This window comes from Cydia pomonella, chromosome 23, assembly GCF_033807575.1.
Source record: "Cydia pomonella isolate Wapato2018A chromosome 23, ilCydPomo1, whole genome shotgun sequence".
In the NCBI taxonomy this organism is placed as follows: Eukaryota; Metazoa; Arthropoda; class Insecta; order Lepidoptera; family Tortricidae; genus Cydia; species Cydia pomonella.
In genome coordinates this window covers 5,415,334-5,443,075 of record NC_084725.1, presented here as the reverse complement: position 1 = coordinate 5,443,075, position 27,742 = coordinate 5,415,334, and the positions used below count along the sequence as shown (strand labels likewise).

The window sequence follows — 27,742 nt, the reverse complement described above, 5'->3', positions numbered from 1 at the left end:
ATGTATAAATTAGTGCTAACAGTATGAATGTATTTTTCTCTACTTATCTATTAGCAATAGCGTATTTATTCTTCTTTTTATATTGCATTATTAATTGTATGTTTTTTTCTTTCTCTTTCAAATCTAATCCGGTCTGGACAACTACGGACTTTTGTAAAATATAACGCACCTCCACGATCCTTCCTGACACCACTTGACGACATCTGACGACAGACTTGACTGTGTTGCTCGTCAACGACCAACAACGGAACGACTATAACTCGAGAGTCGGAAGGTACCACAGCGTGAAGCCTCTCATCGGGTTATTGACCTCGACAGCCAGGACGTTCATCCAAGATGGCGTGACGACCGAGTTTGCCACTCAAATCCTTGGTACCACGCTAAACAACGGGCGCATCTATGCGCAACTCCTCACAAAGTCTTCTCTTGTTTTGTACAATAAGCCGGCAAATGACGATGCAGTCGCGGTGAAACCGACGCGTGTGCATTCCGCTTTCGACGGCCAATGGAGCGTCAAGCAAGATTTAGGTTTCATTGACCCTGATAAGTTCGTCCTTAAAAATACTGATTACCTTGCACCGAGCAGTAGGATGGACATAGTTTACGCGAGTAAACCTGCCCAAGAAAGCAATTTCTGGAATGCGAGTCCTACCGTTCAAGAACAAGATAACCAGATTGCAGAAGAGCCAACGGCACGTAGAGTTCAACAAAATAATGAAATTCCCCGATTTTCACAAAATGAAGCCTTTAACTACCTTGACGGTCCATCAGTCGACACTGAAAAGAAGTTCGATTTCGTCGTTAAACCAGCAATTCTAGAAAATGTAAATGCACTCTATCGTCAAAGTAAAGCTTATGAACCTGTAACAGAACCTATTAAAATAGATTCTCGAATCAAGGAAGAATTAAACGAATCAAATATTGTTAAAGTAAAGCCCAATTACGATTTACCGACTTTTACGATTAAAAACGAATTTTCGCCTATCTTTTATTACATAGATAACGTTGAGTCTCGTAGCCCTCCGCAACCGGCAGGGCAGCAAACTAAATTACCTAAAAAATTGTTTGGCCAAAAGAGCGAATCGAGACCAAAGAAAACTTTCACATATGCTGGGTTTGCTGACTTCACGACGGTGGTTGGTGATACAGTTATTATTTTTACTCCTAACACTGACATTGCTCGTCCACAAAGTCCAGATGAAGTAAACGTGTTTCCATCAGCTAAACAAGTCGATAAACTTAATACAAAAATTACTTTCCTCGTTGCTGATATTCCTGTAGCTACTGCGACGTATAAACCTCACGAAGTTGACGCGGCCAGTAAAGTAACCACTCCTAGTAGTGATAATGTTTCTGAAAAAGTTTTATATAACGATGAAGATAGCCTTAAAAAGGTGCATTATGACATTGATAACAAACCAACGGGTGTTTCACTTCAAAGCAATAGTGGATTTGATTTCAACTTAGATGTCATTCAGCCCTCAGAAGCTTCGGTACCAATAACAGAAAGTACGCGCCTTACCGATAATTTAGAAGTCATTCCAATACAAGACAGCTCAAAAGCCACAGATCCATTAACATTATTGAGACCATCTGCTACTATAATTGAGGACCCTAAAGAATCAGCAATCACAGAAAACAATTTAAACGAAGATTTAGTAACTTCTGAAGAAGAAGCAGACAACACAGCCGCTGAAGTTACAGAAAAATCGGAAGAAGAAAATGATGAGGAGGATGAGGAGGAAGAAGAAATCACTACTCCCGCAAATGAGTCGGGAATAATAACAACTACTGAAAGTGGTCATAGTGAGGAATCGTATGAAGATATAGAAACTACTACTGAAACGAAACACGATACCGAACAGGAGGTTATTTGTTCCAGTGGTATCGAAACGAAATCCATTATGACAACCGCTTACAAAACACTGACTTATTTAACAACCTACTTTATTCCACTGGAAAGCAAGGTAACAACTACTTCTGTAAAATCAAACGTAGTCGTTGAAAGCAACGTAGGATACCTAACTAATGTTGTATGTAAGTCTGATATCAACATAGAACCAACGGCTGTAGTCAAAGTGAATGTGCAGTCATCTGTACATAGCAGCTTAGAAACTCCTGAAGTTGAAACCGAAGGATCGGTATCTACACCTCCCACTCCCACACAGCCTGAGGTTGTTACAGAACCTGTACCAATGACAACTCCTAAACAAAAAGAAAGTTCTACTACGGCTGAAGATAAGGACAGTGAGAACGGAACAACGGTTTATAACAGTTCGCAAGAAGACGAAAAACATACGGAAGAAAATGAAACAACAATAGGCACTCAAACGACAACCACTGAACGTGTTTCAACTAGTCAAAGTCACGTAGAGGTATCGGTTAGCACAGAGCATGCTACAACGCCGACTGAGAAGCCTACTTCTGAAGAAGAAGAAGAAGAAGAAGAGGATAGTAAAGAAAATGAAATAGATTTAATTTATAAAACGCTTTACACTACTTATACATACTTTACTACGTTCTTTGGCGATCAGACATCGAGTGTCGCTAGCCATAAATCCATTGTAACTAATGTTATTACGTCAACGATAAATCTTGCTAAGTTAGATCCTTCCTTATTGGGTGCATTTGACGAGGATGAAATTGCTCCAACTAGCGTAGGAATTGGTCGTCCAACTGAATCTTTTGCCATCAACAGCATAATTGATTTAGTCAAGAATAAAGACGTTCTCGAATCTGTAGAAGGAGGTGAAAGCTACAGTTCTCAGACACCAACTCCATCATTAGGTGACGATGTCGCTAGTATTAAACCAGACGCTGTCAAAACGTACTTCACGACATATACATTTTTTACGACGATTTACGTAGGAACTGATGCTAACGTGTGCAGCAGAAGCGAAGTATATACAAACTACGTGGGCCCCGATGAATTAATTCCAACTAAGAGCAATCTTTTAGGTGCGGAAAAAACTAAAGCTCAGTTTGATTTTAGAAATTGTAAACAGGTTAAAAGAGAACCACCATCGAATCCAGAAGAAAATTCATCAATGGAATCTTCGGTTAGCATGGAAGAAAACGATGAAAAGTCTAATAATGAAAACAAGGATACACTTCCACTGCCTACACCGGTAGAAGTTGATATGTTATTTAGTGTAGAGTCCAATCCATTAGACACCGATAACTCTTATACAGACACGGTAACAGATGTTAAATCTTCATCTTCTAGAGGTGAAAGGCAGTACATAGAAAACAACAATGTATTAGATGATCAAATTAGTTCTGAAAGTAATATTGATGAAATTATGCCTTCACCCACACTTTTGCTACAAACAAGTTACACGACATTCACTTATTTCACAACTATGTACATTGGAAAAGACTCAAGCAAAGTAAAGAGTAGATTAGAAACTATTACTAATGTAGTAACTGAGACGATAACACCTAAAAAAGAGGCAGAAGAAGAGAGTAATTTGCCAATTACATATTACACCACTTTTACCTATTGGACCACTCTTTACAAAGACAAAACAACCACAATTACAAGTCGAGAAGAAATTGTTTCAAATATAGTCACACCTGTTGTTCAAGTTACACCAACTATCAGTCCTATTGATACTACACCGATTGATATAGAAAGTGTCTTACCGCCGAAAGAATTAGAAGTTGAAATAAAACCCTCACTTATCGAAAATAGCCCTGAACAAGATGATGGTAAAGCTACTTTTTACACAACATACACATACTTCACGACCTTTTATGCTGGTAATACTTCCCAGATCAGAAGCAGTTTAGAAACGGTTACCAATATTGTTGATAACACTAAAGTAATAGAAAACAATCAGTTAGGGCGAAAGGTACCAACTGGAGCAGTAGATAAAAATCTTATACATGACAATGGTGAAAAACCACATATATCTCCAACGATTGTGAAAGAAGAAATCAAACCCACAAAATTACCCGATTTATCGGCCGCATCTCCAACAGTTCTTGTTGGCACATATATTGACAATCTATTTGCGGAAATTAAACCAGCGGACAATAATACGCCTTCTCCTGATACTGATAAAAAGATACTCTTTTCGCAAGTCGCTGTTATTTCAGGTGATTCAGTAATAATAACTGATGACAATAAAACTTTGAGCACGGATTCTACAACAAAAGTACCTGAAACAAACGGCACGACTACACCAGAAACTTCTATAATTAGCCCGACTCCAGAAGTTATTGAAAGTTCAGTTGCAGAACCAGATACAACAACAGAAGCCCACGAATCAGAAGAAGTAGAGGAAGAAGATGACGGATCGTCCAGAAAGAAGTCTCGTTTGACATTCACTACAAAGAAACCTTCATTTACTCCTGTTATAATTCCATTTGCATCTAGAAATAGACCTACTTTCAGTCCCAAAGCAAGAGTGCCCTCACTCGGTAGTGCAACAACAATTACTCGGGCTGACTTTACACCAACTATAACTGCAACACCAACGTTAAAGTCTGTAAGGCCATCTGGATTTGGCGGAAACAGAAAAGCATCTTCATTTGGAGGATCTTCTAGCGCCGGAAAGAGATTCACCGGACGCAGCAGCATCTCAAACCCTTCAGCAAATGTACCATCTGCATCACGGTCAGGTGGATTCGGTGGTAGAGCGTCTATTCAGCCTACATCGAGACGAACTGGCTTCAGGTCAAGCTCTATCAGAGCAAACAGCTTAGACTTCGCTAGTAGGTCAGCGATTCCAAGAATAAGACCTACTGCTTCGTCGAGACTCAGGGGTAACAGGAATTCTGCGTCCATATCATTACCACCACCAGAGCAAAACGAGTCGGAAACATCTGGAACTCAACAGGAAGAGACTGCCACTGAGGCTTTGAATGAAGTTACTGAAGCACCAATCAGGACTACATCTAACCCTCTTCTTAGATTTAGACGACCACTCGTAGCTAGACAACCAGGTACAGCTGTGACTCCAAGAGTTACCACTCCTTCAACTAGACGAACGGCAGTTACTAGCAGAGGACGCTTAACCACCACGACTAGAAAACCTACCACTCGTTCAACTACTAATCCACTATTGTCACTGCGCAGACAACGACCACAAAACTCCCTTTTCCCTAGACGGAATCTATTTAAACAGCCCGAACCTGAGCCAGAAGAAGAAATTAAAGAAAACGAGCAAGAAGTTGAAGAGAGCGAGGAATTATTGGAAGGAGAAGAATTCGAAGAAGACAATGACTACGAATCATCAAACAGAAAAGAACAACAAGTAGCAACACCTTCAACACCCGCACCAAAGAGGAATGTTGTCAGCATCAGACCGTTCTCGCGACGACGAGTAAAACGTCAAGTTGATTACGGTAATAGGAAATACACAAATTTCAGAAGACCTGGTCTCAAGTCTGCTGCTACTAAAGCTCCCGAGCCAGAACCTGAAACGGAACCACCGGCACCTGTAACTCAAAAAGCTAGACCTGGTAACAGATTTAATTCTAGACTGTCATCCGGTAGTAGAACTACTACTTCTGCTCCTCAAAAATCTTCACAGAGGCAGCCTTTTATTGTCAGGGGAGAAAGTCGAACAACTACTACATCTGCACCAGCTTATAGAAGAAGTAGCAAATCAAGATCATCTTCACGAACAACAACTTTATCGTCAAGACCTAAAGCTCCTAAACTATTAAATAGTCGTTCACAGTCGGAAAGATCTAGAAGTCCGTCTCGCAGCAGCACGAGCAGGTCTCGCACACGCACGACAACTAACAGAGCCTCGAGCAGACAAAGAAACTCTTTCGAGAATTTCAGCGGTGAAAGGCAAAACTACAAGAGTATCGTAGACAACGGAAAAATAACTATCACACATCAAATCCCAACAGAAGTCACTATACCAGTAGTTAATGGAAAAATAACTGAGTACAAAAACGTTTTGACAGCTAAACCTAGCATAGAAGTCTTACTAAAAAATCAAGTTGCAACCACTTTAGGTCCCTTAGGCAACCAGCAACTGGTACTTGCTTCTGAATCGACTAAGTTAGCAGAAAATGGTGCCACTGAACTCATTAAATTCTATTTGCATGAGACACCAACCACAACTGTCATTTTCACACCTACTACTATTAGAGGTCGTAAAACATCTTACTCGCACGTTCTGCCCAGTACTGTATATAATGTAGAGCCAGTAACACAAACAATCGCTCCTGAAATAAACGCCAACGTACCGTTAGCTAACTTGCTGCTATCACAACTGCTACTTGGTAACCAGCAGCCAGGGATCAACCCTCTCTTAGCTCTTCAAGGGCAGGGCTTGTTACCACAGCAGCCGGTAGTACAAACTCCAGTAACTGAGTACAAAACTCGGACTACAACTTACGTTACAACAGTAACAGATGCTAGGGAAACCGTTCTGCCAATCACTTTTAAGGGAAAAGCCATTTTGACAACTATCGTTGATCCAACAACTAATGTTATTACTGCAACTGAATATGTCACTGACACTATTGTTTCCACACCTACAGCTTTAGTTCCTCCACCACAGTTTAATTCTTTGCTCTTACCTCTATTATTGCAACAGCAACAACAGCAGCAACAGGCTATAGCAAACCCACTTCTTCAAACACCTAATCCCTTGTTAGGTCTCGGACAGCCTGATTTGAATTTACTACAAAATAACAACTTGAACAATGACATTTATAGCAACAGTCCCAAACCAAATATATTACAGGACTTAAACAGCAACGAAGACTTTGATGACGAAGTCCAAGACATTGAGGAAGATGCCCCACCTCCGCCACCTCCGGCGCGTGCTAGGAATAAGCCAAGAGCCCCTAAACCCGCTCCCCCTAAACTTACTAGTGTAGTCACCATGTACGTATCAGGTAGGTATCCTGGTGAATTCAGTACCGTCCTATCCACCGTTGTTGTAGACGACACACAAACAGTTAGGAAGCGAGAGGCAGTTTATTACGAAGACATCGAAGTACTTCCTTCAATATTACCTACAGTTGGTCAATTGGTCAGTTCCCAGAGTGACAGCGCTTTAGAGAACTCAATTGTTTCTGGCACTGAGAAATATTTAGATGACTCTACGTTCAAAAGCCAAATTGCGACGCAGAGTCTTGAGAGTATAGTTGGGTCATTGAGTGAACACATAAGATATGACGCATCACCAACATATGTCGTGAAGTTAGCAACAGCAACCGCCATTAGAGATTTAAATTTAAGTTCAGTTGACGACGTCTCGTGAAGCCCAAACAAATGATTAGGTATATATAATAATGGTTATTTATTTACATTGTATCATAGTAAGTTTAACTATGAATAGTGCCTTATAGTTTTAACGATAGTGTGTAAGAACAAAATACTCTTTTGTACTTTACTAGTTAATTAACTCTTCTATAAGATTGCCAAATAAATCTATAATGTTACCAGGTTTATGTGATGGTTACAAAATTGTTTAGGTAACAAAATATCTATCACTGCCTAAGATTAAGTCTTAACTAGATTATGATTTATCATAATTAATTTCATAATACTCTTCTTGTTTTCAATTGTACATTGCAAATAGGACAAATAAAAATAAATACTTTAAATATTATTATTGATTTCATTTTGATACCTATCCAACAATTTCATAATTACATATTTAGTTTTGTACCTAAAATAATGATCGTAACACTAGTGTTGGCAAATACTCTAGGTTTATCATTCTAAAATTAAAGACCTTAATTTATTTATTTAAATATAAGTATGTAAATTGATTGGATTGTACCTGCACGCCCTTAAAATCGTTGTAAAATTTTGAGGTCTCCAGAACATATGTCACAAATGTTTCACTACAGAGGGTACAAATTAAAACTGTCTAAAAAACTGAATCGTCTCTTAAGCGACAACTTAAGAGTACTCGAGTCTTTCCCAACACTAAATGATCGGGACAAAAAAAAACGAATGTCGGAATGAGTGACATAATCCACGAGACAGAAGAAACACTGACGGGTGACATTGACAAATGACTGCTGACAACGATGACGACAATGACGAACACCGGAACCCGAAGAATCCCGAAGATACCCCACATCTGGGAGATCCCAAATCCACATCCGTACCTCCAACTACCTCCGAGGTGAGTTTTAATGGTAATCTCGATTGTAGATCTAGTCATAATAATAAAATAACAAATTCAAATGTTATTGAAGAATGGAAAAACAACAAATTGATTAAAATTCTAACTATATTCTTCAAAAACACTTGAAAATTTTAGCTATAATCTAATAAATAACATTGTTGTTGAAACAAATTTAAGAACTAATAATAACTAAAATGAAACGACAAAAAAGTTAATGTACGTACAGATTTTAGTGCTAATAACACTTCACAGAAGCTTCAATTCAAAGTTTGGTCGCACTGACTTGACTTAGATGTAGTGCTGTATGTATATCCTAACCTTATTCTGCACTTAAGTGTAGCACCAAGTTACAGACACGAGTTGGGCTGGGTTTTGTAAATAGAAATTGGATGCAGTTTGTAGATAGTAGTGTAATGGGTAAGTAGTATTTGCTTTAGTATTTTCTCTAACTTATCTTTTATTTAATATAAAATTGTGTAGTGTTCATGCAAAAGGTACCACATTGTCGCTTAAGGAAAACCTTAACCTGTCACAACAGGTTATTCGTATAAGGATACATGCAAATTTCGTCCTTATGGTAAACGACGAAGTGGTACCTTTTGATTAAAAACGTCACAATTATTCTGTAAAGTATTTTTTAAGAATCTAAAACAAATAATGTAAAAGTTATTATGGTTTAGAATAAGCCAGTAAGTTGTTAAAAAATGAAATATAATATTTAATCTAATGTAAAATATAGTTAAATTCTACATTGTGTTTTATAGTCAAATATAGACTGTTTTTTTATTTATTCCTATTACTTACATTCAATATAAACATTTCAGCTTTCAATACAAATGGAATAGTGTATGATAATTCACCATGGCGACCAGGCAGAGATATGGACTTGGTGGACCACGGGAATTCAGAGGACGAAAGAAGATTTAAGAATTTAGCTACAAAAATCTTATCAAATGGAGTCGAAGTTTTGGTCAAAGACAAAAACGATGGCAAACAAGATCAGGTATATTTTTTAGTTTACTTGAATCTGTATGGTTAAGATTTAAATCAAGTTTATTCCTCTAGTTTAATACTTGTGTCACGGAAATTTTTAGACTAACTATAATTCAATTTTCGTAATAAGTCTTCTTATGTGGAGGAATGAATTTGGATTTATTTCTTTGATTTGTAATGTATGTTCTATTATTTATTTCCTCAGCGGAAAATAAAGCTGATGCAAGTATCTTCATACCAACTACCATTTCATCACGCATCATCAACTAAATCATTACTATCATCGGCGGTTGCAACCGTTTTCAGCCGCCAGCAAATGAGTGCTCTGTTCCCATTACATCAACTTATGCAGCACAATTACATTATCAAGACTTGTATGACTACATACACTTATTTGACAACTGTAGTCCAAAACAAAAGGAGTGATGTATCTACGTTTGAGACTATCGTCTCAGTGATTACAACTGAGTCATTGACGAATCTGCCCATATTTGCTACAAATATATTTGCAGATATTAAACCCACAAACGTAAGGATTTTTCGAACCCTTGTTTTGCCCTGGGTTGCGATATTCCTGGTTACCAAGGTTACCAAATAACCTCCCATTAAGACCTTAGTAGACCCTTTATTGTACTAAAACAAACAAATTGGTGTTCCATTATCCAAATTAATAATAAATGTCTTGGCATTTTAACCGAATGATGATCCTAAACATATGTTAAAAATAATCACCTCATGAAGAGGTGAATATAATATAAAATAATAACATTATTTTGAATTTTCCAGACGAAGTACATGGAAGTGAAAACAGTTAAGCCATCGTCGCCGAGTAAAATATTTCAAAGCAATTTTGTCAAAATTGAGAAAAGGATCGACAATGATAACAGCAATAGTTTCGACCTTATTCAGCCATCTGAAGTTAGTCACACGCCATGTACGAGTTCTTGCTCTTGCAGCCATACAAAAACAGAAACCTTGAAGACAAAGTATGCCAACGCCCATGATGCTTCGGCTCCTACTAAGTACGCGATGAAAACTTCTAAGTATGATGCAGCTAAGCTAGACCTTAGACCTACCAATAAGGAGACACTTGATAAGAAAACAAAATACAATCCCTATGAATACGATAGTGGGTCTCTAGCACCCACTGATAAGGTAGTTGAAAAGTACACGGAAGTCATTAATGATTATTCGGATGAGAAAGATTCAAATTCGGTTGAAGAAAGTGAACTGCTCACGAACGAACAAGCTCCTTCTCTACCTAAACCAACCAAAGCTCCTGTAACCAAAAGCCCTGATAAGCAGAAGCCTGATAAAACACAGAAACCCAATAAGAACACATTTGTTGTTGCTGATTTATTAAAACTAGGTTCACTAGGGATTAAAGGTTTATCGCAACTAGCACCTGTCCTGGAGAAAATGACCGGTGGATTTATAAAAAGGCAAGAGAATAGAACTACTACAACAACAAGCAAACCTGCATCGAAACTAACGGCTTACAGCGTCAACAAGCGTATTGATACTGACGTGGATTCGAAAAGTAATTTTCCTATTTACATACCTGTAGATGAGTTAGAAACGTCTGAGTCACAAATTGGTTTTACTAATGCCACTTTACACCAGAACTTGGCATGGGTGACGGAACATAAACAACCTAAAGCTAGAATTGCACCACCGAAAATGATTCATGAAAGTCCTTTGGTGAATGGAGGAATACCTATAAGCCCCGGAGAAATCATTACTGCAAATTCAGATGTCATTGTTGGGAGGCCTGCAGTGGGAGGTCCTTTGACACTCGCAGCTAGTGGAATCAAACTACAGAACCCAGTAAACCCGCCGCCATTAGATAGTTTTGCGGCTGCTGACGAACAATACTTGGTGCACGAAAAACCTTCTACCTTTGAGCCACCTCCTACCAATGACCAGGCTGTTATTTCGACTAAAGTTGACGATTCCTTTGATTTGAGACCCCCAGAATTACCCAAGCTGATGCAGAAACCAATAAGGAGTCCGACTCGACCTTCTCTGCCGCCGTATAATTTCCACAATAATAACGCGCATAGCATGAACCCTCCATTGAAAAATATGCCGCGTCCATCTATGCCACATAACAATGATCATGCTATAAAACCGGAAAAAGTTAATCCTGGCACTACTGTTCTAGGAAATCATGGGCGCCCTGCATTTTAGATTACATTCCGTCATTAGGTCGTCCTGAAAACAAACCGCAAGATTCTGATGAAGTACCAGACAATAGCCCAAGTTCTTCAGAGATTATCAGTACTAAAGTCCGCGTTGAAGATAGTTATCCCTTACCCGATAACAATGGTTTAATGAGTAAACCATTTTTGGTAGACATTCAACCTTCCAGAGTTGCTAATGTGCTAATTCCACACGGAAGTTCTACAGCTTTAGTGTTTGCTGGATCTTCAGAGCCACATAAAACTGGTGATTATGTTGATGACCCCTTGCCTTATCCTGAACCTGGGTATTTTGGCAGCTTTAGTATAGATGCTCCTCAAATGACTAATGTTCATAATGTTGCACCGACCAGTAATAAACAATATGCCGTCAAACCCACTCATAGACCATTAGAACCGTATAAACCACCACAGATTTATAAGAATCATACGTTTAAACCTGAGCAAAAAATTAAATGGAAGGAAACTAAACCTACTTTTGATTACAATAAGATTCCTCCACCAACGAGTAATCAAGAAACTTTCTTGCAAGTAGGCCCTCATATAACTGCTTACAATCCCAATATTTATCATCCAAACAATGGAAACTTTGAACATTATAGTCATGTTGGAGGCAAGAATAAGAAAAAAGAAGTCATCGATAAAGAATATGAAAATTATTTGGCCGTGCCACCTCCACCACCAAAAATGCACTTTAATCATGACAGTAACAATGATAAAAATAAACCATATCTTCAAAAACCAATCATTCATACAAAACCAGTGCAAGACATGAAGGTATTCCTAAACATTCAGCACCCAGTACCGAAACCGCCTCAAAAAGATCAATTACCTCCGAAGATTACGTCGGAAATATACTTTGCGGCTCAAGTACCTAATAATAAACCCACTCCTGTGTACACTGTACATATCCCACCAGCAGAATCTTCGTATGGCAATTCTTTACACGTGCCCCAAAATGAAGGTCATGGCGAAACTCATAGAGATACAGCTAGTGGTTCCGGACAAACCCATGGGTCAGTATCTACTAATCCATCGCCCACTTATGCCAATAAATCTATTGCTAATAATGAGCATGACAAGGAAGGTACATACACAGTTACACTTAATACTGCAACCAACGTGGCTAGCAATGTTGGTGACATTGGACAAGTAGTCGGGTCCAGCGTACCAGTAGCAATAGGCACTGCATCTAAGTATGGTGATTTGAATACAGATATACCAATTTCAACCAATTTTGCTATAAGAGTTGAAGACGAAGCTACATCTCTAGATACATACACCTCACAAAGCAATCAAAACACACCGATAGTACATGAACATGCTGGCGCAGTGATTAATGATTACAGTGATGCACTGAACAAAGTGTCTATGGGAGATAATAGATGGAACACAACCTCGCCGATTAAGAGCGAACCAGCTATTAAAAATGAATATCAAGATTATTATAACAGTCCTAACTCCGTTAAACCAAATCAAAATAATGTTCCCAGTCCATCAAAAGCTCCATCTTTAAATAGCCATGCCAATTTTCCTATGACAAATGACTTTACGACTCCATTCAATGATTACAATGGTGTCAAACCAGTGACCGAATATGTTGATGATATAAAATCAAATGACCAAAAGAGACCCCCGAAGTTAATGCCAAATATTCCAACTAACTCGCATGGTTGGTATTCAAGTATTCCTCTTAATGAAAATACATTAAACAGCATAACACAAATTAAAGTAGAATCAACTACAAGAAAAATTATTCCCCTACTCCCAGATTACAATAAAGACCTGCCTAATTTCGGTCAAAAAATTTCAAGTGTGGGTAAACCACCATCTGAATTTTGGGGAAAAGATAAACCATCTTTAACGCACCATGGTAGACCTTTCAGTAAACCTAATGATTACACAGTATTGTTTACGAGCCAACCACCCTTCACCTCAAAACCCTACGGACCAAGTTATATACCATCAAACTTTGGTGCTGTAAAACAACCTGCTTATGACATACCCATCAGAGATAACAGCGATGAAACAACAACTGTGAAATTCACCAGGCCAACTACTACCACAACTACGGAACAAATTAAACCAGTATTCGAAACCTCAGAAGAAATATATGATGGACAAGAAGATACTGATAATAACAACAGTGAGATTGATGGAGAAGTTAGTCAGGAATCAATGAAGGTGCCTATTGTCAGTACGTCGAGTGACGTTGAGAACACTTCTAAATCAACAACACAACTAACTCTACTACAGGATGAGGTAATACCGACTCAAGACACACCAAAAGATAAAAACGTGAATCTAGTAGATTTTAATCCTGGAACACAAACCGAAAAACCATTTGGGTCTAATAATAGGACTTCGTTTTCGTCTAATACGATTAAACCGGTCTATGATCGTAATCCATATGTGGATCCGAGACCATTTACGGTTAATACCATTACAACTTTAGATCATCAGTTGCACCAACCGCATTGGCAGATTAACCAGATGTTAGAAAATTCAACTAATATGTCATATGAAGAGAACTTTGAGTTAAATACTGGTGAAGAAATGAGTACTATATCTACCACTAAACCATCTACTACACACAAAGTGCCATACTACACGAACAACCAGGAGGGTAAATATAGGAGACCACCTAGACCAGTTTTCTCCGCTCGGCCAAGCAACACATCCCACGACTCTAATAATATTATTACATCTACAGTTCATATACAAGACAAGAAGCCTTTGATAATAGAAAAACCAAGTGAAAAGACAACATTACCAACATTTACTATTACAACAGATTTAGATGTCAATCGGACTTCAAGTGAAATTATCGATTTATCACCGCCACCACCAACAATCGACTACAATTTCAAACCTTCAATGAACGACGAAATGATTATGGGAATGAGCCCTCCGCCTCCTAGAACTCCACCTGCTATAAGACAACCAGTCCGAACTACCCCAAGACCTATTAGAACACCTCCTTCATATAAAACCTTGCCGCCTCGTACATTACCTCCGAGAACATTGCCTCCCAGAACAACAACTCAGAGACCCACAAGAAAACCTGTCACGAGAGACGAAGTCTCAACTTATAGACCTTCGTTCGATATTAATAATATTAAACGTCCAGCCTACAACCGTGGTCAGCCATCGTTGCAACTATTACCTCCGCCTCAAGAACCATCGCGTGTTATAGAAGTGAATCCAGACCCAACAGAAAGACCAACACCGCCTTCTGTTATCTTCCCCACACCTGTTTCTTCAGGATGGTTAACATCTTCAGGAATTGAATTTGCATCAGGTTATGACTTTGAACCTACTTCTATACAGTTCCCTGGAACAGTGCTTCCCACTATAATTGCTCCGTGGCATACTTCATCTACTGAAAGAAGTTCAAATGAGGAAGAGTCAAGTGAACGTAATGATAACCTTAGTACAGAGAAACCTGTTACTGAAGAAAATACATCAGATTCAAGCAAAGAGGGTACTGACCATCAATCTTCTGTCACTTTTGAACGACCTGTCTCCACAGAATCCACCAGCAAAGAATCACAGGAGGACGTTTCTACAGAAAGAATAAAGTTTGGAAACGCTGGATATAGAAACAGAACTCGTAGGCCTTACCCATCACGAGATAGTACTAGTAAGTACAAAACGACTACAACGAAAAAACCTACATCAACAACGAAACCAATCAGAACACGTCCAGAAATTTTATATCCTACACGGCCTACACCTACTAAGAAGATTCCAGTAATTAGACCAATACCTCAGAGACCTATAACAATTAGTCCATCGAGCGTTATTGAAAGTTCCGAATCTCCAGTTGAAGAGAATTTCATCAAACCAACAGAAGTACTTAAAGAAAGCTCTTTGCCTTCTATACAAGAATTGGAGGCTTCAAACGTGATAGAAAAAGTGCCATCAAGCGTATATACTCCTATTGCAGAAGGTAGCGTAGTTGTGAAGCCAACCCATCACGCTGGTAACGAAGTTAAGGTATTTGATGAGATCATACCAACAAAAACTGAATTTAAGACTACGGTAGTAACTCTAACAAAGACGTTATCTGAACCACCACAAATTATTTCAAGCATTGGGTACGTTAACTTAACTCATACTCTTACTGTCACCCATACAAAGACAAGTCTTGTGAGTCAATCAGAAGGAGCTGTAACGCAAACGTTGATTCTCACTAATACACATACATCAACTATAGTAGACGTTGTCACTGAAGTTTATACACAAGTCCAGCCAACCACAATTATTGAGACTGTCACCAAACATATTCCCATACCATTAGACCCAACGCCGGTTGTAGAAGCGACAACTAAGACTAAATTGGCTCTAGATGATGTTACTATGTCTTCAGAAGAAACTGACAACTTTATCATAAAAGATAGTGAGACAACTGAAAATATACAAAAGATTCATACTGAAAGTGACAATGAAAACGACACGTTCTTAATAGTAATGAATAAGTCTCAGAATGGTGGGCAGGCACCACCTGTACAGACAGATATTGAAACCGGTGAATATGATGGAATCACGAGAAATGAACAAGTAAATAGCAACGGAGTGTCACAAGTGCTTTTTGGGGAAATTTTACTGGCTGGAACGCCATATTTGGAGACTACGAACGTCGGCCATCCCACTGGTAAATATATATTTAAAGATAACTTACTTAATACCAGAGTAACTGATTTTGTTTTGCTTTCTACTTATCATTGTAATCATATGCAGCATGTATTAGTTAGACCATACTTATAATGTAAGGGTAGGATTCATCAAGACTTTCTTAATTTTAATGCAGGATATGGCAAAGAATGCCAACCAGACTGCAAAGCGTCGAGGAACGAGCGCTGTCAGAGAATCGATGGACTTATGAAGTGTGTGTGCAGACCTGGGTTTGCCAGGATGTTCCCTGACAGACCTTGCAAACGTAAGAATAATCAATAATTACTTAGTTTCAATTTGTACTTGATTCCTAGATACTTTAGGTTAAAAACTATTTTTTATCGGATAATTTGGTTTGCTAAAGACATTAACAAAATGTACACGGACGCGCTCTAAACAGACTTTTTTTAATTCTTTGAGCAGTTTAGTAGTTCAGTACCGGTTCATTTATTTTTGCAGTTTTTATTAGTTTTAGATAGATCGATCTTATAATACCTTTGTCACAGAAAATACTCCCTTACTGGTAATCCAGGGAATTAAGGGAATTTGATCTAGTAGGAGATCCATGATGCGCACAATATTCCTCCACAATTTATTATCACTTTTCAGCTACCTATACCTACTCCGTCAAGCTTGCCCTCGGCACCCAAGGCAACGAACGTCTCCAGTTCCATGAAAGCTTGGCAGACAACTCCAGCAAGGAATACCAAGCGCTAGCTGTGGCCACCCATGAGGGTATCAACAGGATGATCATGCAGTCGGATCTGCGGGACGTATTCCATGGAGTGCACATCACGGGCTTCCATCCGGTGGAGATGAGGACTGATGGAGAATTGTACCAGGGAGTTATGAATGACTTTTATGTGCAGGTGAGGAAGGCATATTTGTACAATGCACAAGATAAATATGTCGGAGGTCCAATCACCAACCGGCGGAATCAACAACAGTTACCTTTACATATAAATAATTATCTAAAGTAAAAGTTTGAAAGCTCGCTGCAATCAAAAAGCAATGATTATTAAAAATAAACATGGTTACACTACTGATAATTATGGCGGACGTGAAAGTATATCGGGTGGAAAAAAATTAGCGACTTTTATGCAAACGGGGAATTGTTTGGGCTACGGACTTTATTTTTCACTTAGTAATCACGTTAATATTTCTAACCGTAATTGAGATAGTTTGTTAAACATTACTGCACCCTATTCGACCCTAGCAAGTAGATCCGATGAATGACATGACATGTGTCAGTTTAAAATTTAAATAACTTTGTAGGGTTGGTTTTCACTGATATAAATTTTAATGATTTTATTTTAATCCAGCTTTATGATTATAATAACTCGATTGTAGATCACTTAGATATCACTATCCTTTCAGCTCAGTCTCTAGAAATGTTCCATCCTGTATATTTAAGATTACTTGGTTACAAATTGACAGCGTGTAATTACTACATGCAAAACGCATATAACAATAATCTAAAAAAAATACCTTGATTGCTCTAAAATTAATATGCAATTTAGATTTGTTTAGAGAAATGATAGTTCAATAATAATGAGATGTTCAGTACCCCTAGTGTAACTTTGATCGACATCATAACGTGACGAACGCGTTTGCGTTAAGTCTCATTTTGTATAGGATTTTGAGGTTCCAAAACGTCCCGCTTGGCGCGCTCTTTCGAAATCCAATACAAAATGAGACTAAACGCAAACGCGTACGTCACGTTTGGAAATCGAATTTATTTACACTAGGGGTACGGTCCACAGCAGGCTTTTCGTAAAATAAAAATATGGAAACTCTACTCTTTGGCACTATACCGCCAACCGCAAGTATATTAAATTTTTATAAAATATTGAGAACCTCTTCTTTTTTTTAATCTATTGAAAATTGTCTCTAAGAAAACTTTACAAACATTTCAGCTATCCGACAATGCGCACGAGAGCCGCCTGAAGGAGGTGCTCGAGAAGTACCTCCGCCAGAACAATTACAGTCTTGGTGGAACCGACGTCCACGCCGCGGGAGAGTTGCTGGACAAGCTGGAAGTTAACGGTAAGACATACACACAGTTTTCAATATTAGTGTATACCTACGTCGTACTTGCTCATGAGACTTACAATTACATTGTGCATCGAGAGAGGTAACTGAAATTTGCGGCTGTCGTGTCGGCGTCGCAATATTCTTACCGTCGGTGTGTGTAACTCAATGTTTTTTATAATAATTTAATTTCATAAATATAATTCTTAAATACGATACGGTGACATTTCAGACATTCGTCCGCCATAGCACCAAAAATATTTTAATTGGGTATTAAATTATTCGAGAGTTATGGTTTTTTTTCACAATCTATAATTCCCGCAGGAACAATACATGCCTTTGTCCTTCAGTATACCTGCATGAAATAAGATATTTTTTAAGCAAGTGTGACAAAAAAACAATTCCATTTTTTCTTAAAGTCTTTTTCTGTAATACCCCGGCCACATACTCGACGAGTGGCATATCCACGTTACTCGTCATGTTGCTCATCCCTATTTTGTCGGTTTTTTGGCGCGAGGCGAGTCAAAGGACCGGCAATATGATGCACGGAGCGTCGCGATTAATCGCGCGAGTAGGGCAGTGTGGCCGGAGCGGGTAATACTCGTATCGCGGCAGAGCGAGGAGCATATAGTGGCGGACTGCGGCCGTAGCATAAAGATGCGTCCAGATTTCAGATCGCGTTATGAGAGTTCCTCAGAAAGCTTGCTGACTGCTCACGCGCATCACGCAGAACATTGAGTAAGTAACGCACTAGAAGTGCACTAGCAATTCACGATTGGCGCGCTACCGGTACATTCGCGGCGTATTCAGCAGATCGTGACGCATCTGACCCTTGGTCTTTTCCGTAAATTTTAGAAACAAGTTAACCCCAATCTTACCTGCTAATTTAACTTTTCAGACTTCGACGAGTGCGTCAGCGGGCAGTTCCATGACTGCTCGGAACATTCCCAGTGCTTCAACCTCCGGGGCACGTATACCTGCAGCTGTCTCGAGGGCTTCGCAGACTTGAGCGTCAACTCACAGTACCCTGGTAGAATATGTTCTGGTAAGTTCACTGTCCACATCTCGAGAATTATCATTCTCGAAATTTTCTTTGTGACTATTATTAACTCATCTCTCAAGTTTGATTTGATAGCTGTGCGTCCAATACGCATTTTGATTGGTTATCGAGTCCTACAATTCACTAGACAGCTGATAGTTGAGTTTATTAGCTCAAACTCGATCTCATCCTATAAAAATACGATTTTTCACGACATCTGGTAGTCGTTCTTACTCAATTAAAAATCAATATTGTTAATTTTCAGCTGAACCAGTGGGATGCGAGCGGTGCAACTACCACGGAGCGTGCTACTCCCGCGACGATCGCCGCGTACTGTGCGAATGCTTCCAGTGGTACGCAGGCAGCACATGCCATATCAACCTGAAGGGTAAGCAAAAATCTTTTTTCCCAAAATGAAGCTCGTGTTTATAAAATCTATGGAAACGATAAAAAAAAATATTTAAAATTTTGACTAGTGGGTAAATTAGGAATCAAAGTAGAAGCAAATCCAAATATTTTGGACTAGAAATACACCGTGTCCAATAAGTTCGAATACAAACTTTTAGCACTTGCTGTATAGACATACGGATCGCTGGCTATAAAATTCTTATTTTAATTTAAAAAGTATATTGACATAAACATAGTACTATAATTTCATAAGTCACGTATTTTTAGTTTGGCTTCAATACACGATGAAGTACGTTCGTGAAGAAATTATTAGAAAATTCCTTAAAGGCGAAAGGCCATGTGCTATATTCAAGGCGTTACAACCCCATGGAATTAAACGGAATCTGGTTTATACTACTATAAAAAGGTATAAAGAGATCTCTTCTACAGAGGACAGGAAAAGATCCGGTCGGCCCCGCTCAGCTAGAACTGAAAAAGTGGTAAAGGCTATAAGAGAGCGAATTCGGCGGAAAAAACACCGTTCTATTAGAAAATTAGCTGCTGATCTGAAAATTTCCAGGGGATCTGTACATAATATATTGAAAAAAGATCTTGGATGTCACGCTTATAAAAAACGAAAAGTACATGGCATTTCAGATGCAACCAAGAAAAAGAGAGTAGAAAGATGTAGCACCATACTTTCTTGGCACGCAGGTGACGAATTTGTTTTCTCGGACGAGAAACTCTTTGTGTTAGAGCAGCCTCATAACGCCCAGAACGACCGGTTGTGGGCAGCACGGATAGAAGACATTCCAGAGTATGAAAAGAATGTGCCTAGGTTCCAGAGCTCACCATCAGTGATGGTTTGGGGTGCTCTTTGTAAGGGGGCAAACTGCCTCTAGTTTTTATTGATAAAGGCGTCAAAATCAATGCGGCATACTATAAATCGGAGGTTTTGGAGAAAAATGTTGCCCCAAATTTAAAAAATATGTTTGGAGACGATTATTATGTTTTCCAACAAGACGGAGCTCCGTCGCATACGGCAAACGCTGTTCAAGCTTGGTGCAAGGCTAATTTGACCGATTTTTTGCCGAAAAATGAATGGCCACCAAGTTCTCCAGATTTAAACGTACTAGATTATTTCGTATGGTCATACATGCTCTCGAAGCTAAATAATTATAAAGTCGCAAACCTGAGCCATTTTAAAAAGGTTATCGTGCAAATTTGGGACGATATGCCGATGGATGCGGTGCGTGCCGCTTGTGACTCTTTTGAGAAACGTTTGAAACTTGTAAAAAAAGTTAAAGGTGGAGTAATTCCAAAACATTTGTTGTAAATATTGTATATAAATGTGGCTTTCATTTAATATAATTTTCATAACATAAACTACGCGTACATTTATTTCATTAAGGATCATAAATGTATTCGAACTTATTGGACACGGTGTATATTGAAAATTTTATACAGTCTGTTGCAGAGATAACTGACCTCCACTGCATAAAAATTTGTTTACAGGGGGGTCAACTATCTCTGCAGCTGACTGTACTGAAGCTCCCCTGTATTTATGATAGCTGTAGGTTTATTAATATTCAAAATTCGTTGGGAAATTGGGTAAACTTCCATATAACGTTACTATTTATACAAAAAGAACGGAGTTAGATTATCATACAGGGTGTGGCCTGTAACACAAGCAAAAAATTAAACCGTAGACTGTACTCAGTCTACTCCTCAAACTGACCAACATTTGTTCAGCCACCATTATACCGGGGTATAACAAGGTTTTGAACTGTTCTGATTGCCACATTTGCAAGTCAAATATTGTGTCAATTTTGCAGTTGATCCCAAAAAAATAAGACCGTATGTAATTAAACAAGCTAAGGTAAAGTGAAAACGTTTATTTTAAAAATTTATTATTAAAATAAACGAAGTACACCAACCTACATCAGTAAGCTGTCTTATTCTTTTGACTGCAAAATCAATAGAGCTCAACCCGTTTACTAAGAATGAAGAAGATAGTATGAAAACCTCATTGCATTTCCCAACGTGATACCTAAAACTTCTTCTTCTCCACAGTGGTGTTGATATCCTTGGTTGTGGTTGGCGCCCTACTGACAGCTGTTCTGGCGGCGTGTGCTGTAGTGGCCTGCTCGCGGCGTCCACGCCCCCCGCCTCGATCCATCGTGGCTTGTATTCAGAGCATGCCAGGACTTCATCAGGTAAATTGAAGACGTTTGTTCTCGAATCGATGGTGATATTAAGAGCTCTGCTTAGGGGTGTACTGACAGTGGGTGCAGTAGTTACCTACTTGCGGCTTCCACGCCCCCGCCTCGATCCATTATGGCTTATATTCAGAGCATGCCAGGGCTTCACCAGGTACATTGAAAACGTTCATTCGGCTAGAAGGTCTGCTGTCGTGTCCTGCTCTCGGCGTCCATGTCCTCTGCCTCGATCCATCGTGGCTTGTATTCAGAGCATGCCAGGACTACATCAAGTAAAGTGAAAACGTGTATTTTTAAAAATGGTACGTAAATAATTCAGATCTAGTTTAGCGACGAGCCTTATCGACACTACAGGTGGCCTAGCCAAGATGCCAATCGTTTGCAGAAAACGAAACAAAAGTGTACTCTCTCTACATAGTATTACATAGTATTAGTTCGATAGAGATAGATAGCCTTTCGTTTTGTTTCTTAGCGAACGATAAAAAGTCATCTTGGCTAGGCCCCCAGGTGACCAGAAGGCTGGTCAGTATTTCGCTCAGCGTATAAGCATTGCCATTCAACGTGGCAATGCGGCCAGCCTTCTGGGCACACTTCCTATCGGCAGCGATCTGGAGAACTTTTTATTTTCATAAGACACTTATTTTAAATTTGGATTATTCATAGTCTAATTTTGTATTCCTATTAAAATCCACTACCACTTCTATAAAAATGTGTGTCGCATATAATTCAGAAACAAAATCACAATTTACCAAAATCTTAGGACTATTATCTAATATTTGTTTCTTTTAACCAGGGTGCCATGCCGTCGAAGCAGCGTGCCGACCGAAGAGCCCTGATCAGCGAGAGGGGAGCCGACTCCGGTGACGCGTCGAGTGTACAGAATGCCTCGCTTCCCTACATGCCGGCTAAGGTACACCCATGACATACAGACAGACGGACATACACGTAATATATTGTCCTGCCCAGTTTTATTGTGTCCAGAAAAATTATGATGTATGAGAATCCTTATTATTTTATTTAAGGTAAGATGTCCCATCTTAGTAATTTTATTTAGGCGCGAAAAATGAATAATCTTGACTGACATGAATTGCCATCTCTTTTTGCAGGATGGCTCTCTTGAAAGTAGCTAAAACGTTGCATTCCTTTGAAATCAGGGGTTGAGCTGCTTTTAAGAGAATCGCCCCACAGGAAGAGATGATGAGTAAAAGTTTCGCTCCTCTACAAAATGACTTAGACTGCACATCTAGTCCTCGGTATACCCGTTCGTAGGAAGTGGTTTATTCTACCTTGCTGACTAATCACATTGCATTCTGCTGTCCTTATCACATACCATTGCAGAGACCGAGCAAGAAGACGGCGATCTCGGAGCCGCCGGCGCACGACCCGCCGCCGCCGCCCGCGCCCGCCGTCATGATACCGCGCGCACGCCTACATCCACACCACTCTGACAGGTTTATTCTGGCTGGACCATTTATTATGGGTCTTCATATTGGATACGGATCCGCACGTCGCTCCTGTATGCGAGCGAAACATTGTTATATACGTGTATAAGGCTGTCTCCCTCCCACACTGGAGCGTGTGATCTGTATCAGTGTGATAACCGCGTAAATTTGAGGCCAATATTTAATTGATGATTGCTTGTAATATGACTTGTAAATTGTTGAGTAAGTAATACAATTTTAATCAGTCGCGACAGTTGAGACATCTAGTGTCTTGCTGCGTACGGTAGATATTTGCAATTTTCAAAGTTACCCCGCATACAAAGTTACTCTAATGCACCTTACCTCCAGCAAGCTATTCATCATCATCATCATGATGGCCTTTTTGTGATCCACAATCTTGGATGTAGGCCTCTTCCCTCTTCTTCCATTCCTCTCGATCTGGTGCCCGAGCAAGCTGTTAATAAACTTAAAAATAAAGAATATATTGAAGAATATAATGCTCATATCAAAACTGAATGAAATTATTGTTGAATTACATTTAATTGTTCATAGCCGGGAGAATATCTCACGGAAGAAGAGTTTGGAGCTTAGCAGCGAAGCCAAGCTGATCAGCTACTTGGAGTCAGGAGCTATTACCAACAGCAACTCCAACGATGAGGTAAGTGTTAAGAAAAGTACAGTCGCCTACAAAAGCTTGTACCAAAAATGTAATTTTTGCCAAAAACTTATTTATTGATGGAATACATCCAAATTCATATAAATTTAAAAAGTTTTCCACCTACATAAGTCTATTCATAAGAGTTGAATTTTGTTTTTAATGATCGTGTTATATTTTGTATTATTATTTCCAGATGAGAAGAAAACACAGCATGGAATCATCTTACAGTGCCATGAAAGAGAGACATAATAAGCAAGGTGAGTTGTTTTTAATGCAGGTTAATAAATACTTTCCACGTAAATTGTTTGTGGCAACAAATATACGGCCGGCTCTATCCGACTACAGAACAGCATCCGAATAATTTCAAATTTTTTAGTATCTAAGTTAACCCAGTTGTCTAATGGAAGTTTTTTTTAGTTACCAATATACACATAAACATGTCAATATAAACATGTCAATTGAATTTAATAATTATAGTTAAACTAAATACAGATACAAAAACACAACTACACTAAATCTAAAAAGGCCGCTGTGGTAAGATTCCCAAGATGATGGCTAAGTTACTCCGTTGAACACCGAGAGCACTGTATTTCCCCTCCTTTGCATTGTCGTCCGCCTTCGCCGTAGCATGAAATATTAGTGAAAACAATGTCTTGTCCATACCTTTGGCCTAGGGTGTATTTCTGAACAAATGACAATACATGTATATGTTTCCAGGTGCATTAGTATCGGCAGGGTTCAAGGTGTCCACCACCATCCGGCCTGACGAGCCCGTCAAGGATCGCGACGACATGTCGTCTGTGCACAAGGACATGGACGATTTGCGGTTCGACTCGCTCAGGAAATCTTATAGGTAATATATGTTCGGTTGTCTTAGTATCGGTAGTGTTTAAGGTGTCCACCCACCACCATCGGGCCGAGCTCGTCAACGACCTTGTCGACATGTCGTCCGTGGACACGAACATGGGCGACCTGCGGTTCGACTCGCTCAGCAAATCTTATACTTACGTAATACATGTTCGGGTGCATTAGTAACGGCAGTGTTTAATGTGTCCACCCACCACCATTGGGATGAGCCTATCAAGGACTGCAACGACATATCGTCGCACAAGGACATTGACAATCTGCAGTTCGACTCGTTTAAGAAGTCTTACAGGTACATGTATGTTCAGGTATTGGCTGGGTTCAAGGTGTCTATTACTATCAGGACGAGCCCGTCAAGGACCGCCACGACATGTCGTCTCTGCACAACATGGACGATCTGCGGTTCGACTCGTTCAGGAAATTTTATAGGTAGGTGTTTCAAGATTGAGGTACCGTGCCACCCACCGACTCCCAAGCGTCGGCGTAATTTCCACTACATTTAAATCTACCATATACATCTCAAAAAGGCGTACTTACCCATGCATGCTTCATTTTTTGTTTAGTTAGTAATGTCCTTTGCAACTAAAACCTCTGCAGTAGCACCATATAAGGCTTGCAATTTTTTATAGGGTGTTATATGAACTATGGAACCCTTAACGACGTATACATTATTCCTTATTTTTGAAGATCCCGATTCTTCAGTCACTTAAGAAAACCTCAGCAAGGATTTCATTTAGATATGTGATTCATGGTTAAAGTGCATGGTATAATAATCAATTTTATAATATTTCAGCCAAGAAGACTTATCAGAATGGACTGATGCCGAACGCCGACTTGGAGAGTTGTAAGTTTACAAGTATTTTCAAGCTCTGTTAACGTACAACAGTTAAAAATCAGTATGCTTAGATGTTTGCAATGATACCAAAAAAATGACAAAATACTAGTCAAACATATATAGGCACGGAAGTGCCGCAGCCAAGTAGATTAGAACAACACAACATGTTATACATTTCAGAACCCTGTCCGAGGCCCGGTCGGTCGGCGGCACTCTCCCGGCCAGCACGGGGCGAGCAGCATCGTCTACTCGCTTAACACATCAGGTAATTGAAATTATCTCAAACACTGTTCTCAAATAGTTTTCGTCTACAGTAAACCCACTGAAATGTTCCGCAGAAAGACCTATGCTTTGTTTTAAGGCACTTAGTTTTTCACTACTCTAATAATTTTTGAACCTTGTAAATTCAAGTTCACACTATTTCGTTGAAAGACCTTTGTAAATACCCCGTTTTGTCCAGGAGGCCAACACGATGGCGGAGCGCGACCTCGGATCCACCTTCCTACTGCCGCACGTGCACCTCTATAAACCGGACCTAGTGCGTATTTTTAGCACCTACTTTACACCTGTCGCTTTATTTTTTTAGTCTATCTCCATATTTTTAAAAGTAACCCACGACTTATGTGTAGAATTAGAATATCCATATACCACTTCCATACTAAATTTCACCCCCCTTTTCACCCTCTTAAGGGATGGTTTCCAAGATGAAAACTATTCGAACGAAATTTCATCTAAAAAGGTTCATCGGTTCAGACAGACAGACATAGAGGTACAAGCAGACATAATAGTTACTTTTGCATATATGATATTATATTGTATATATGTATGTAAGACAGATTAATTTTATACATTTAATTTTCAATTTATGGCAACAATAAAAAATAGTACTTAGTTCTAATATGGTTCCAAAAGCAATATTCCTGAATGTATAATAACATCATTTCGTTACTTTTGACTACTACTTATTGTTGCGCTATCTTTTCACTGTATACTTGCGTAAAAAATACTGAATCTTCCTTGCTTCTGTTGACTTCTAAACTATTTAAATATTCACCATGCCTATTTCAGTTTTAAATTTACCAACAAGGACCTATTAGGATACGTACTTAGGTATTAATAATCGTAATAAAAATCAGAATCATAAATCTACAGCGCTCGGAACCGTTTTCTTTTAAACCCCGAAATAGCCCAATGTTTTTAAATATTTTATGTTCTTTATTTATTTGTATTTAGGTAACAACTTCGTATATTAGATTGTCTCATAAAAAATGGAATAATAAACCAAAGAACGAAAAAGAAAGTAATAATACCGGTATTTTTTATATGAAAAAAAACTGGTTCCGAGCCTTGCTTACATAAAGGAGAAGGTATACATTAAATGCTCTCCTCTTTTAGCAAAAAAAGAAAGATCTTGAAAAGCTAAACAGTTATTTAATTTTCCAGACGAGCGACGTATCGGAGTTCGATTCCCTGTGAAGACACTCAGTCAATTAGATTACTGTAAGACTTCAGAATGTGGCGTGAAATTGTACCACCAAAGTGAAGACTAATGTTATTTATTTTATGTTATAAGTCGGCACACGGTAGTGGCCGAACTTGGCTTTGCACTACCGCGTGCCTCGGTGCTTAATATGCAACACGGAGGATGGAAGGGATTGGAGATGCTTAACTACAGTAGACCAAGTGTCAAATAGAAACGTGGGAGGTTTTATGACTAAACTTTAACATCGCCCACACACTAACCTCCTTATTCATAAACGTGTAATAAAGTTACGATGCCGCTAATCATCGTTTGTCCTTTTCCGACGTATCGGTATGATGGAAAGGGACAAACGATGATTAGCGGCATCGTAACTTTAGTACACGTTTATGAATAAGAGGGTTAATGTTTTTCTTCTCATTTGTTTTGAGTTGACGACATTTTCATACCAAAATAAATGTTTACTACATCAGAATTAATATTTAATCCATTCAAGTAATTTCAATTGTAATTGTAGGGCATAAATAGATCCTAAAACAATAGATTGCATTGCAGAATAAAATTACTTTTACTGGGTTTATTTTACTAAATCGTTAAAGTAACTCTTGTAATTTATAAAAACGTTATTAAAATACAGGGTACAACAATATTGAACCTTATATTTTTATCACCACACGTTAAAAAATCAATAACATTATCCTAATTAAAACAAAAAATGTGGATTGCAGATGCTACGAAAAGTCAATGTTTCCAACTTTCCATACATTATTTAAGTTTCAATTGGCTTTTTCTATCCACGATT

At 38.9% G+C, this 27,742-nt stretch overlaps 3 protein-coding genes across 3 annotated transcripts in view; all 3 read left to right on the top strand.

Moving 5' to 3' along the window:
* LOC133530686 (mucin-2-like) overlaps positions 1–7,586 on the top strand; it is a 128,170-nt gene extending 120,584 nt beyond the window's left edge. Inside the window, exon 3 of the mRNA XM_061868705.1 lies at positions 214–7,586. Coding sequence (XP_061724689.1) covers positions 214–7,235 — 7,022 coding nt within the window. The 3' untranslated portion in view covers positions 7,236–7,586. The remainder of the gene's footprint in view (positions 1–213) is intronic.
* Positions 7,587–8,993: 1,407 nt separating this feature from the next.
* On the top strand, positions 8,994–11,297 carry LOC133530688 (uncharacterized). Its single transcript, XM_061868707.1, has one exon. The coding sequence runs from the start codon at positions 9,903–9,905 to the stop codon at positions 11,295–11,297; it is 1,395 nt and encodes a 464-aa protein (XP_061724691.1). The 5' UTR covers positions 8,994–9,902.
* Positions 11,298–11,422: 125 nt separating this feature from the next.
* Positions 11,423–27,635, top strand: LOC133530687 (mucin-2-like). Its single transcript, XM_061868706.1, has 16 exons — positions 11,423–15,965; positions 16,122–16,250; positions 16,595–16,854; positions 17,902–18,031; positions 18,915–19,061; positions 19,321–19,443; positions 21,516–21,658; positions 22,455–22,571; positions 23,000–23,112; positions 23,656–23,761; positions 23,955–24,018; positions 24,479–24,614; positions 25,419–25,469; positions 25,641–25,725; positions 25,921–25,998; positions 26,904–27,635. Exons 1-16 carry the CDS (start codon positions 11,441–11,443, stop codon positions 26,934–26,936), a joined length of 6,240 nt encoding a protein of 2,079 aa, XP_061724690.1. The 5' UTR covers positions 11,423–11,440; the 3' UTR covers positions 26,937–27,635.
* Positions 27,636–27,742: the final 107 nt, after the last annotated feature.

What these genes read in the sequence shown, in the direction of transcription:
- LOC133530688 (XM_061868707.1), top strand. Translation starts at nt 9,903, where the DNA reads ATGGAAGTGAAAACAGTTAAGCCATCGTCGCCGAGTAAAATATTTCAA.
- LOC133530687 (XM_061868706.1), top strand. Translation starts at nt 11,441, where the DNA reads ATGAGTAAACCATTTTTGGTAGACATTCAACCTTCCAGAGTTGCTAAT. An exon ending in GAACGCCGACTTGGAGAGTT is followed by an intron (nt 25,470 to 25,640) that starts GTAAGTTTACAA and finishes TATACATTTCAG; the next exon opens with AACCCTGTCCGAGGCCCGGT. An exon ending in CTACTCGCTTAACACATCAG is followed by an intron (nt 25,726 to 25,920) that starts GTAATTGAAATT and finishes CGTTTTGTCCAG; the next exon opens with GAGGCCAACACGATGGCGGA.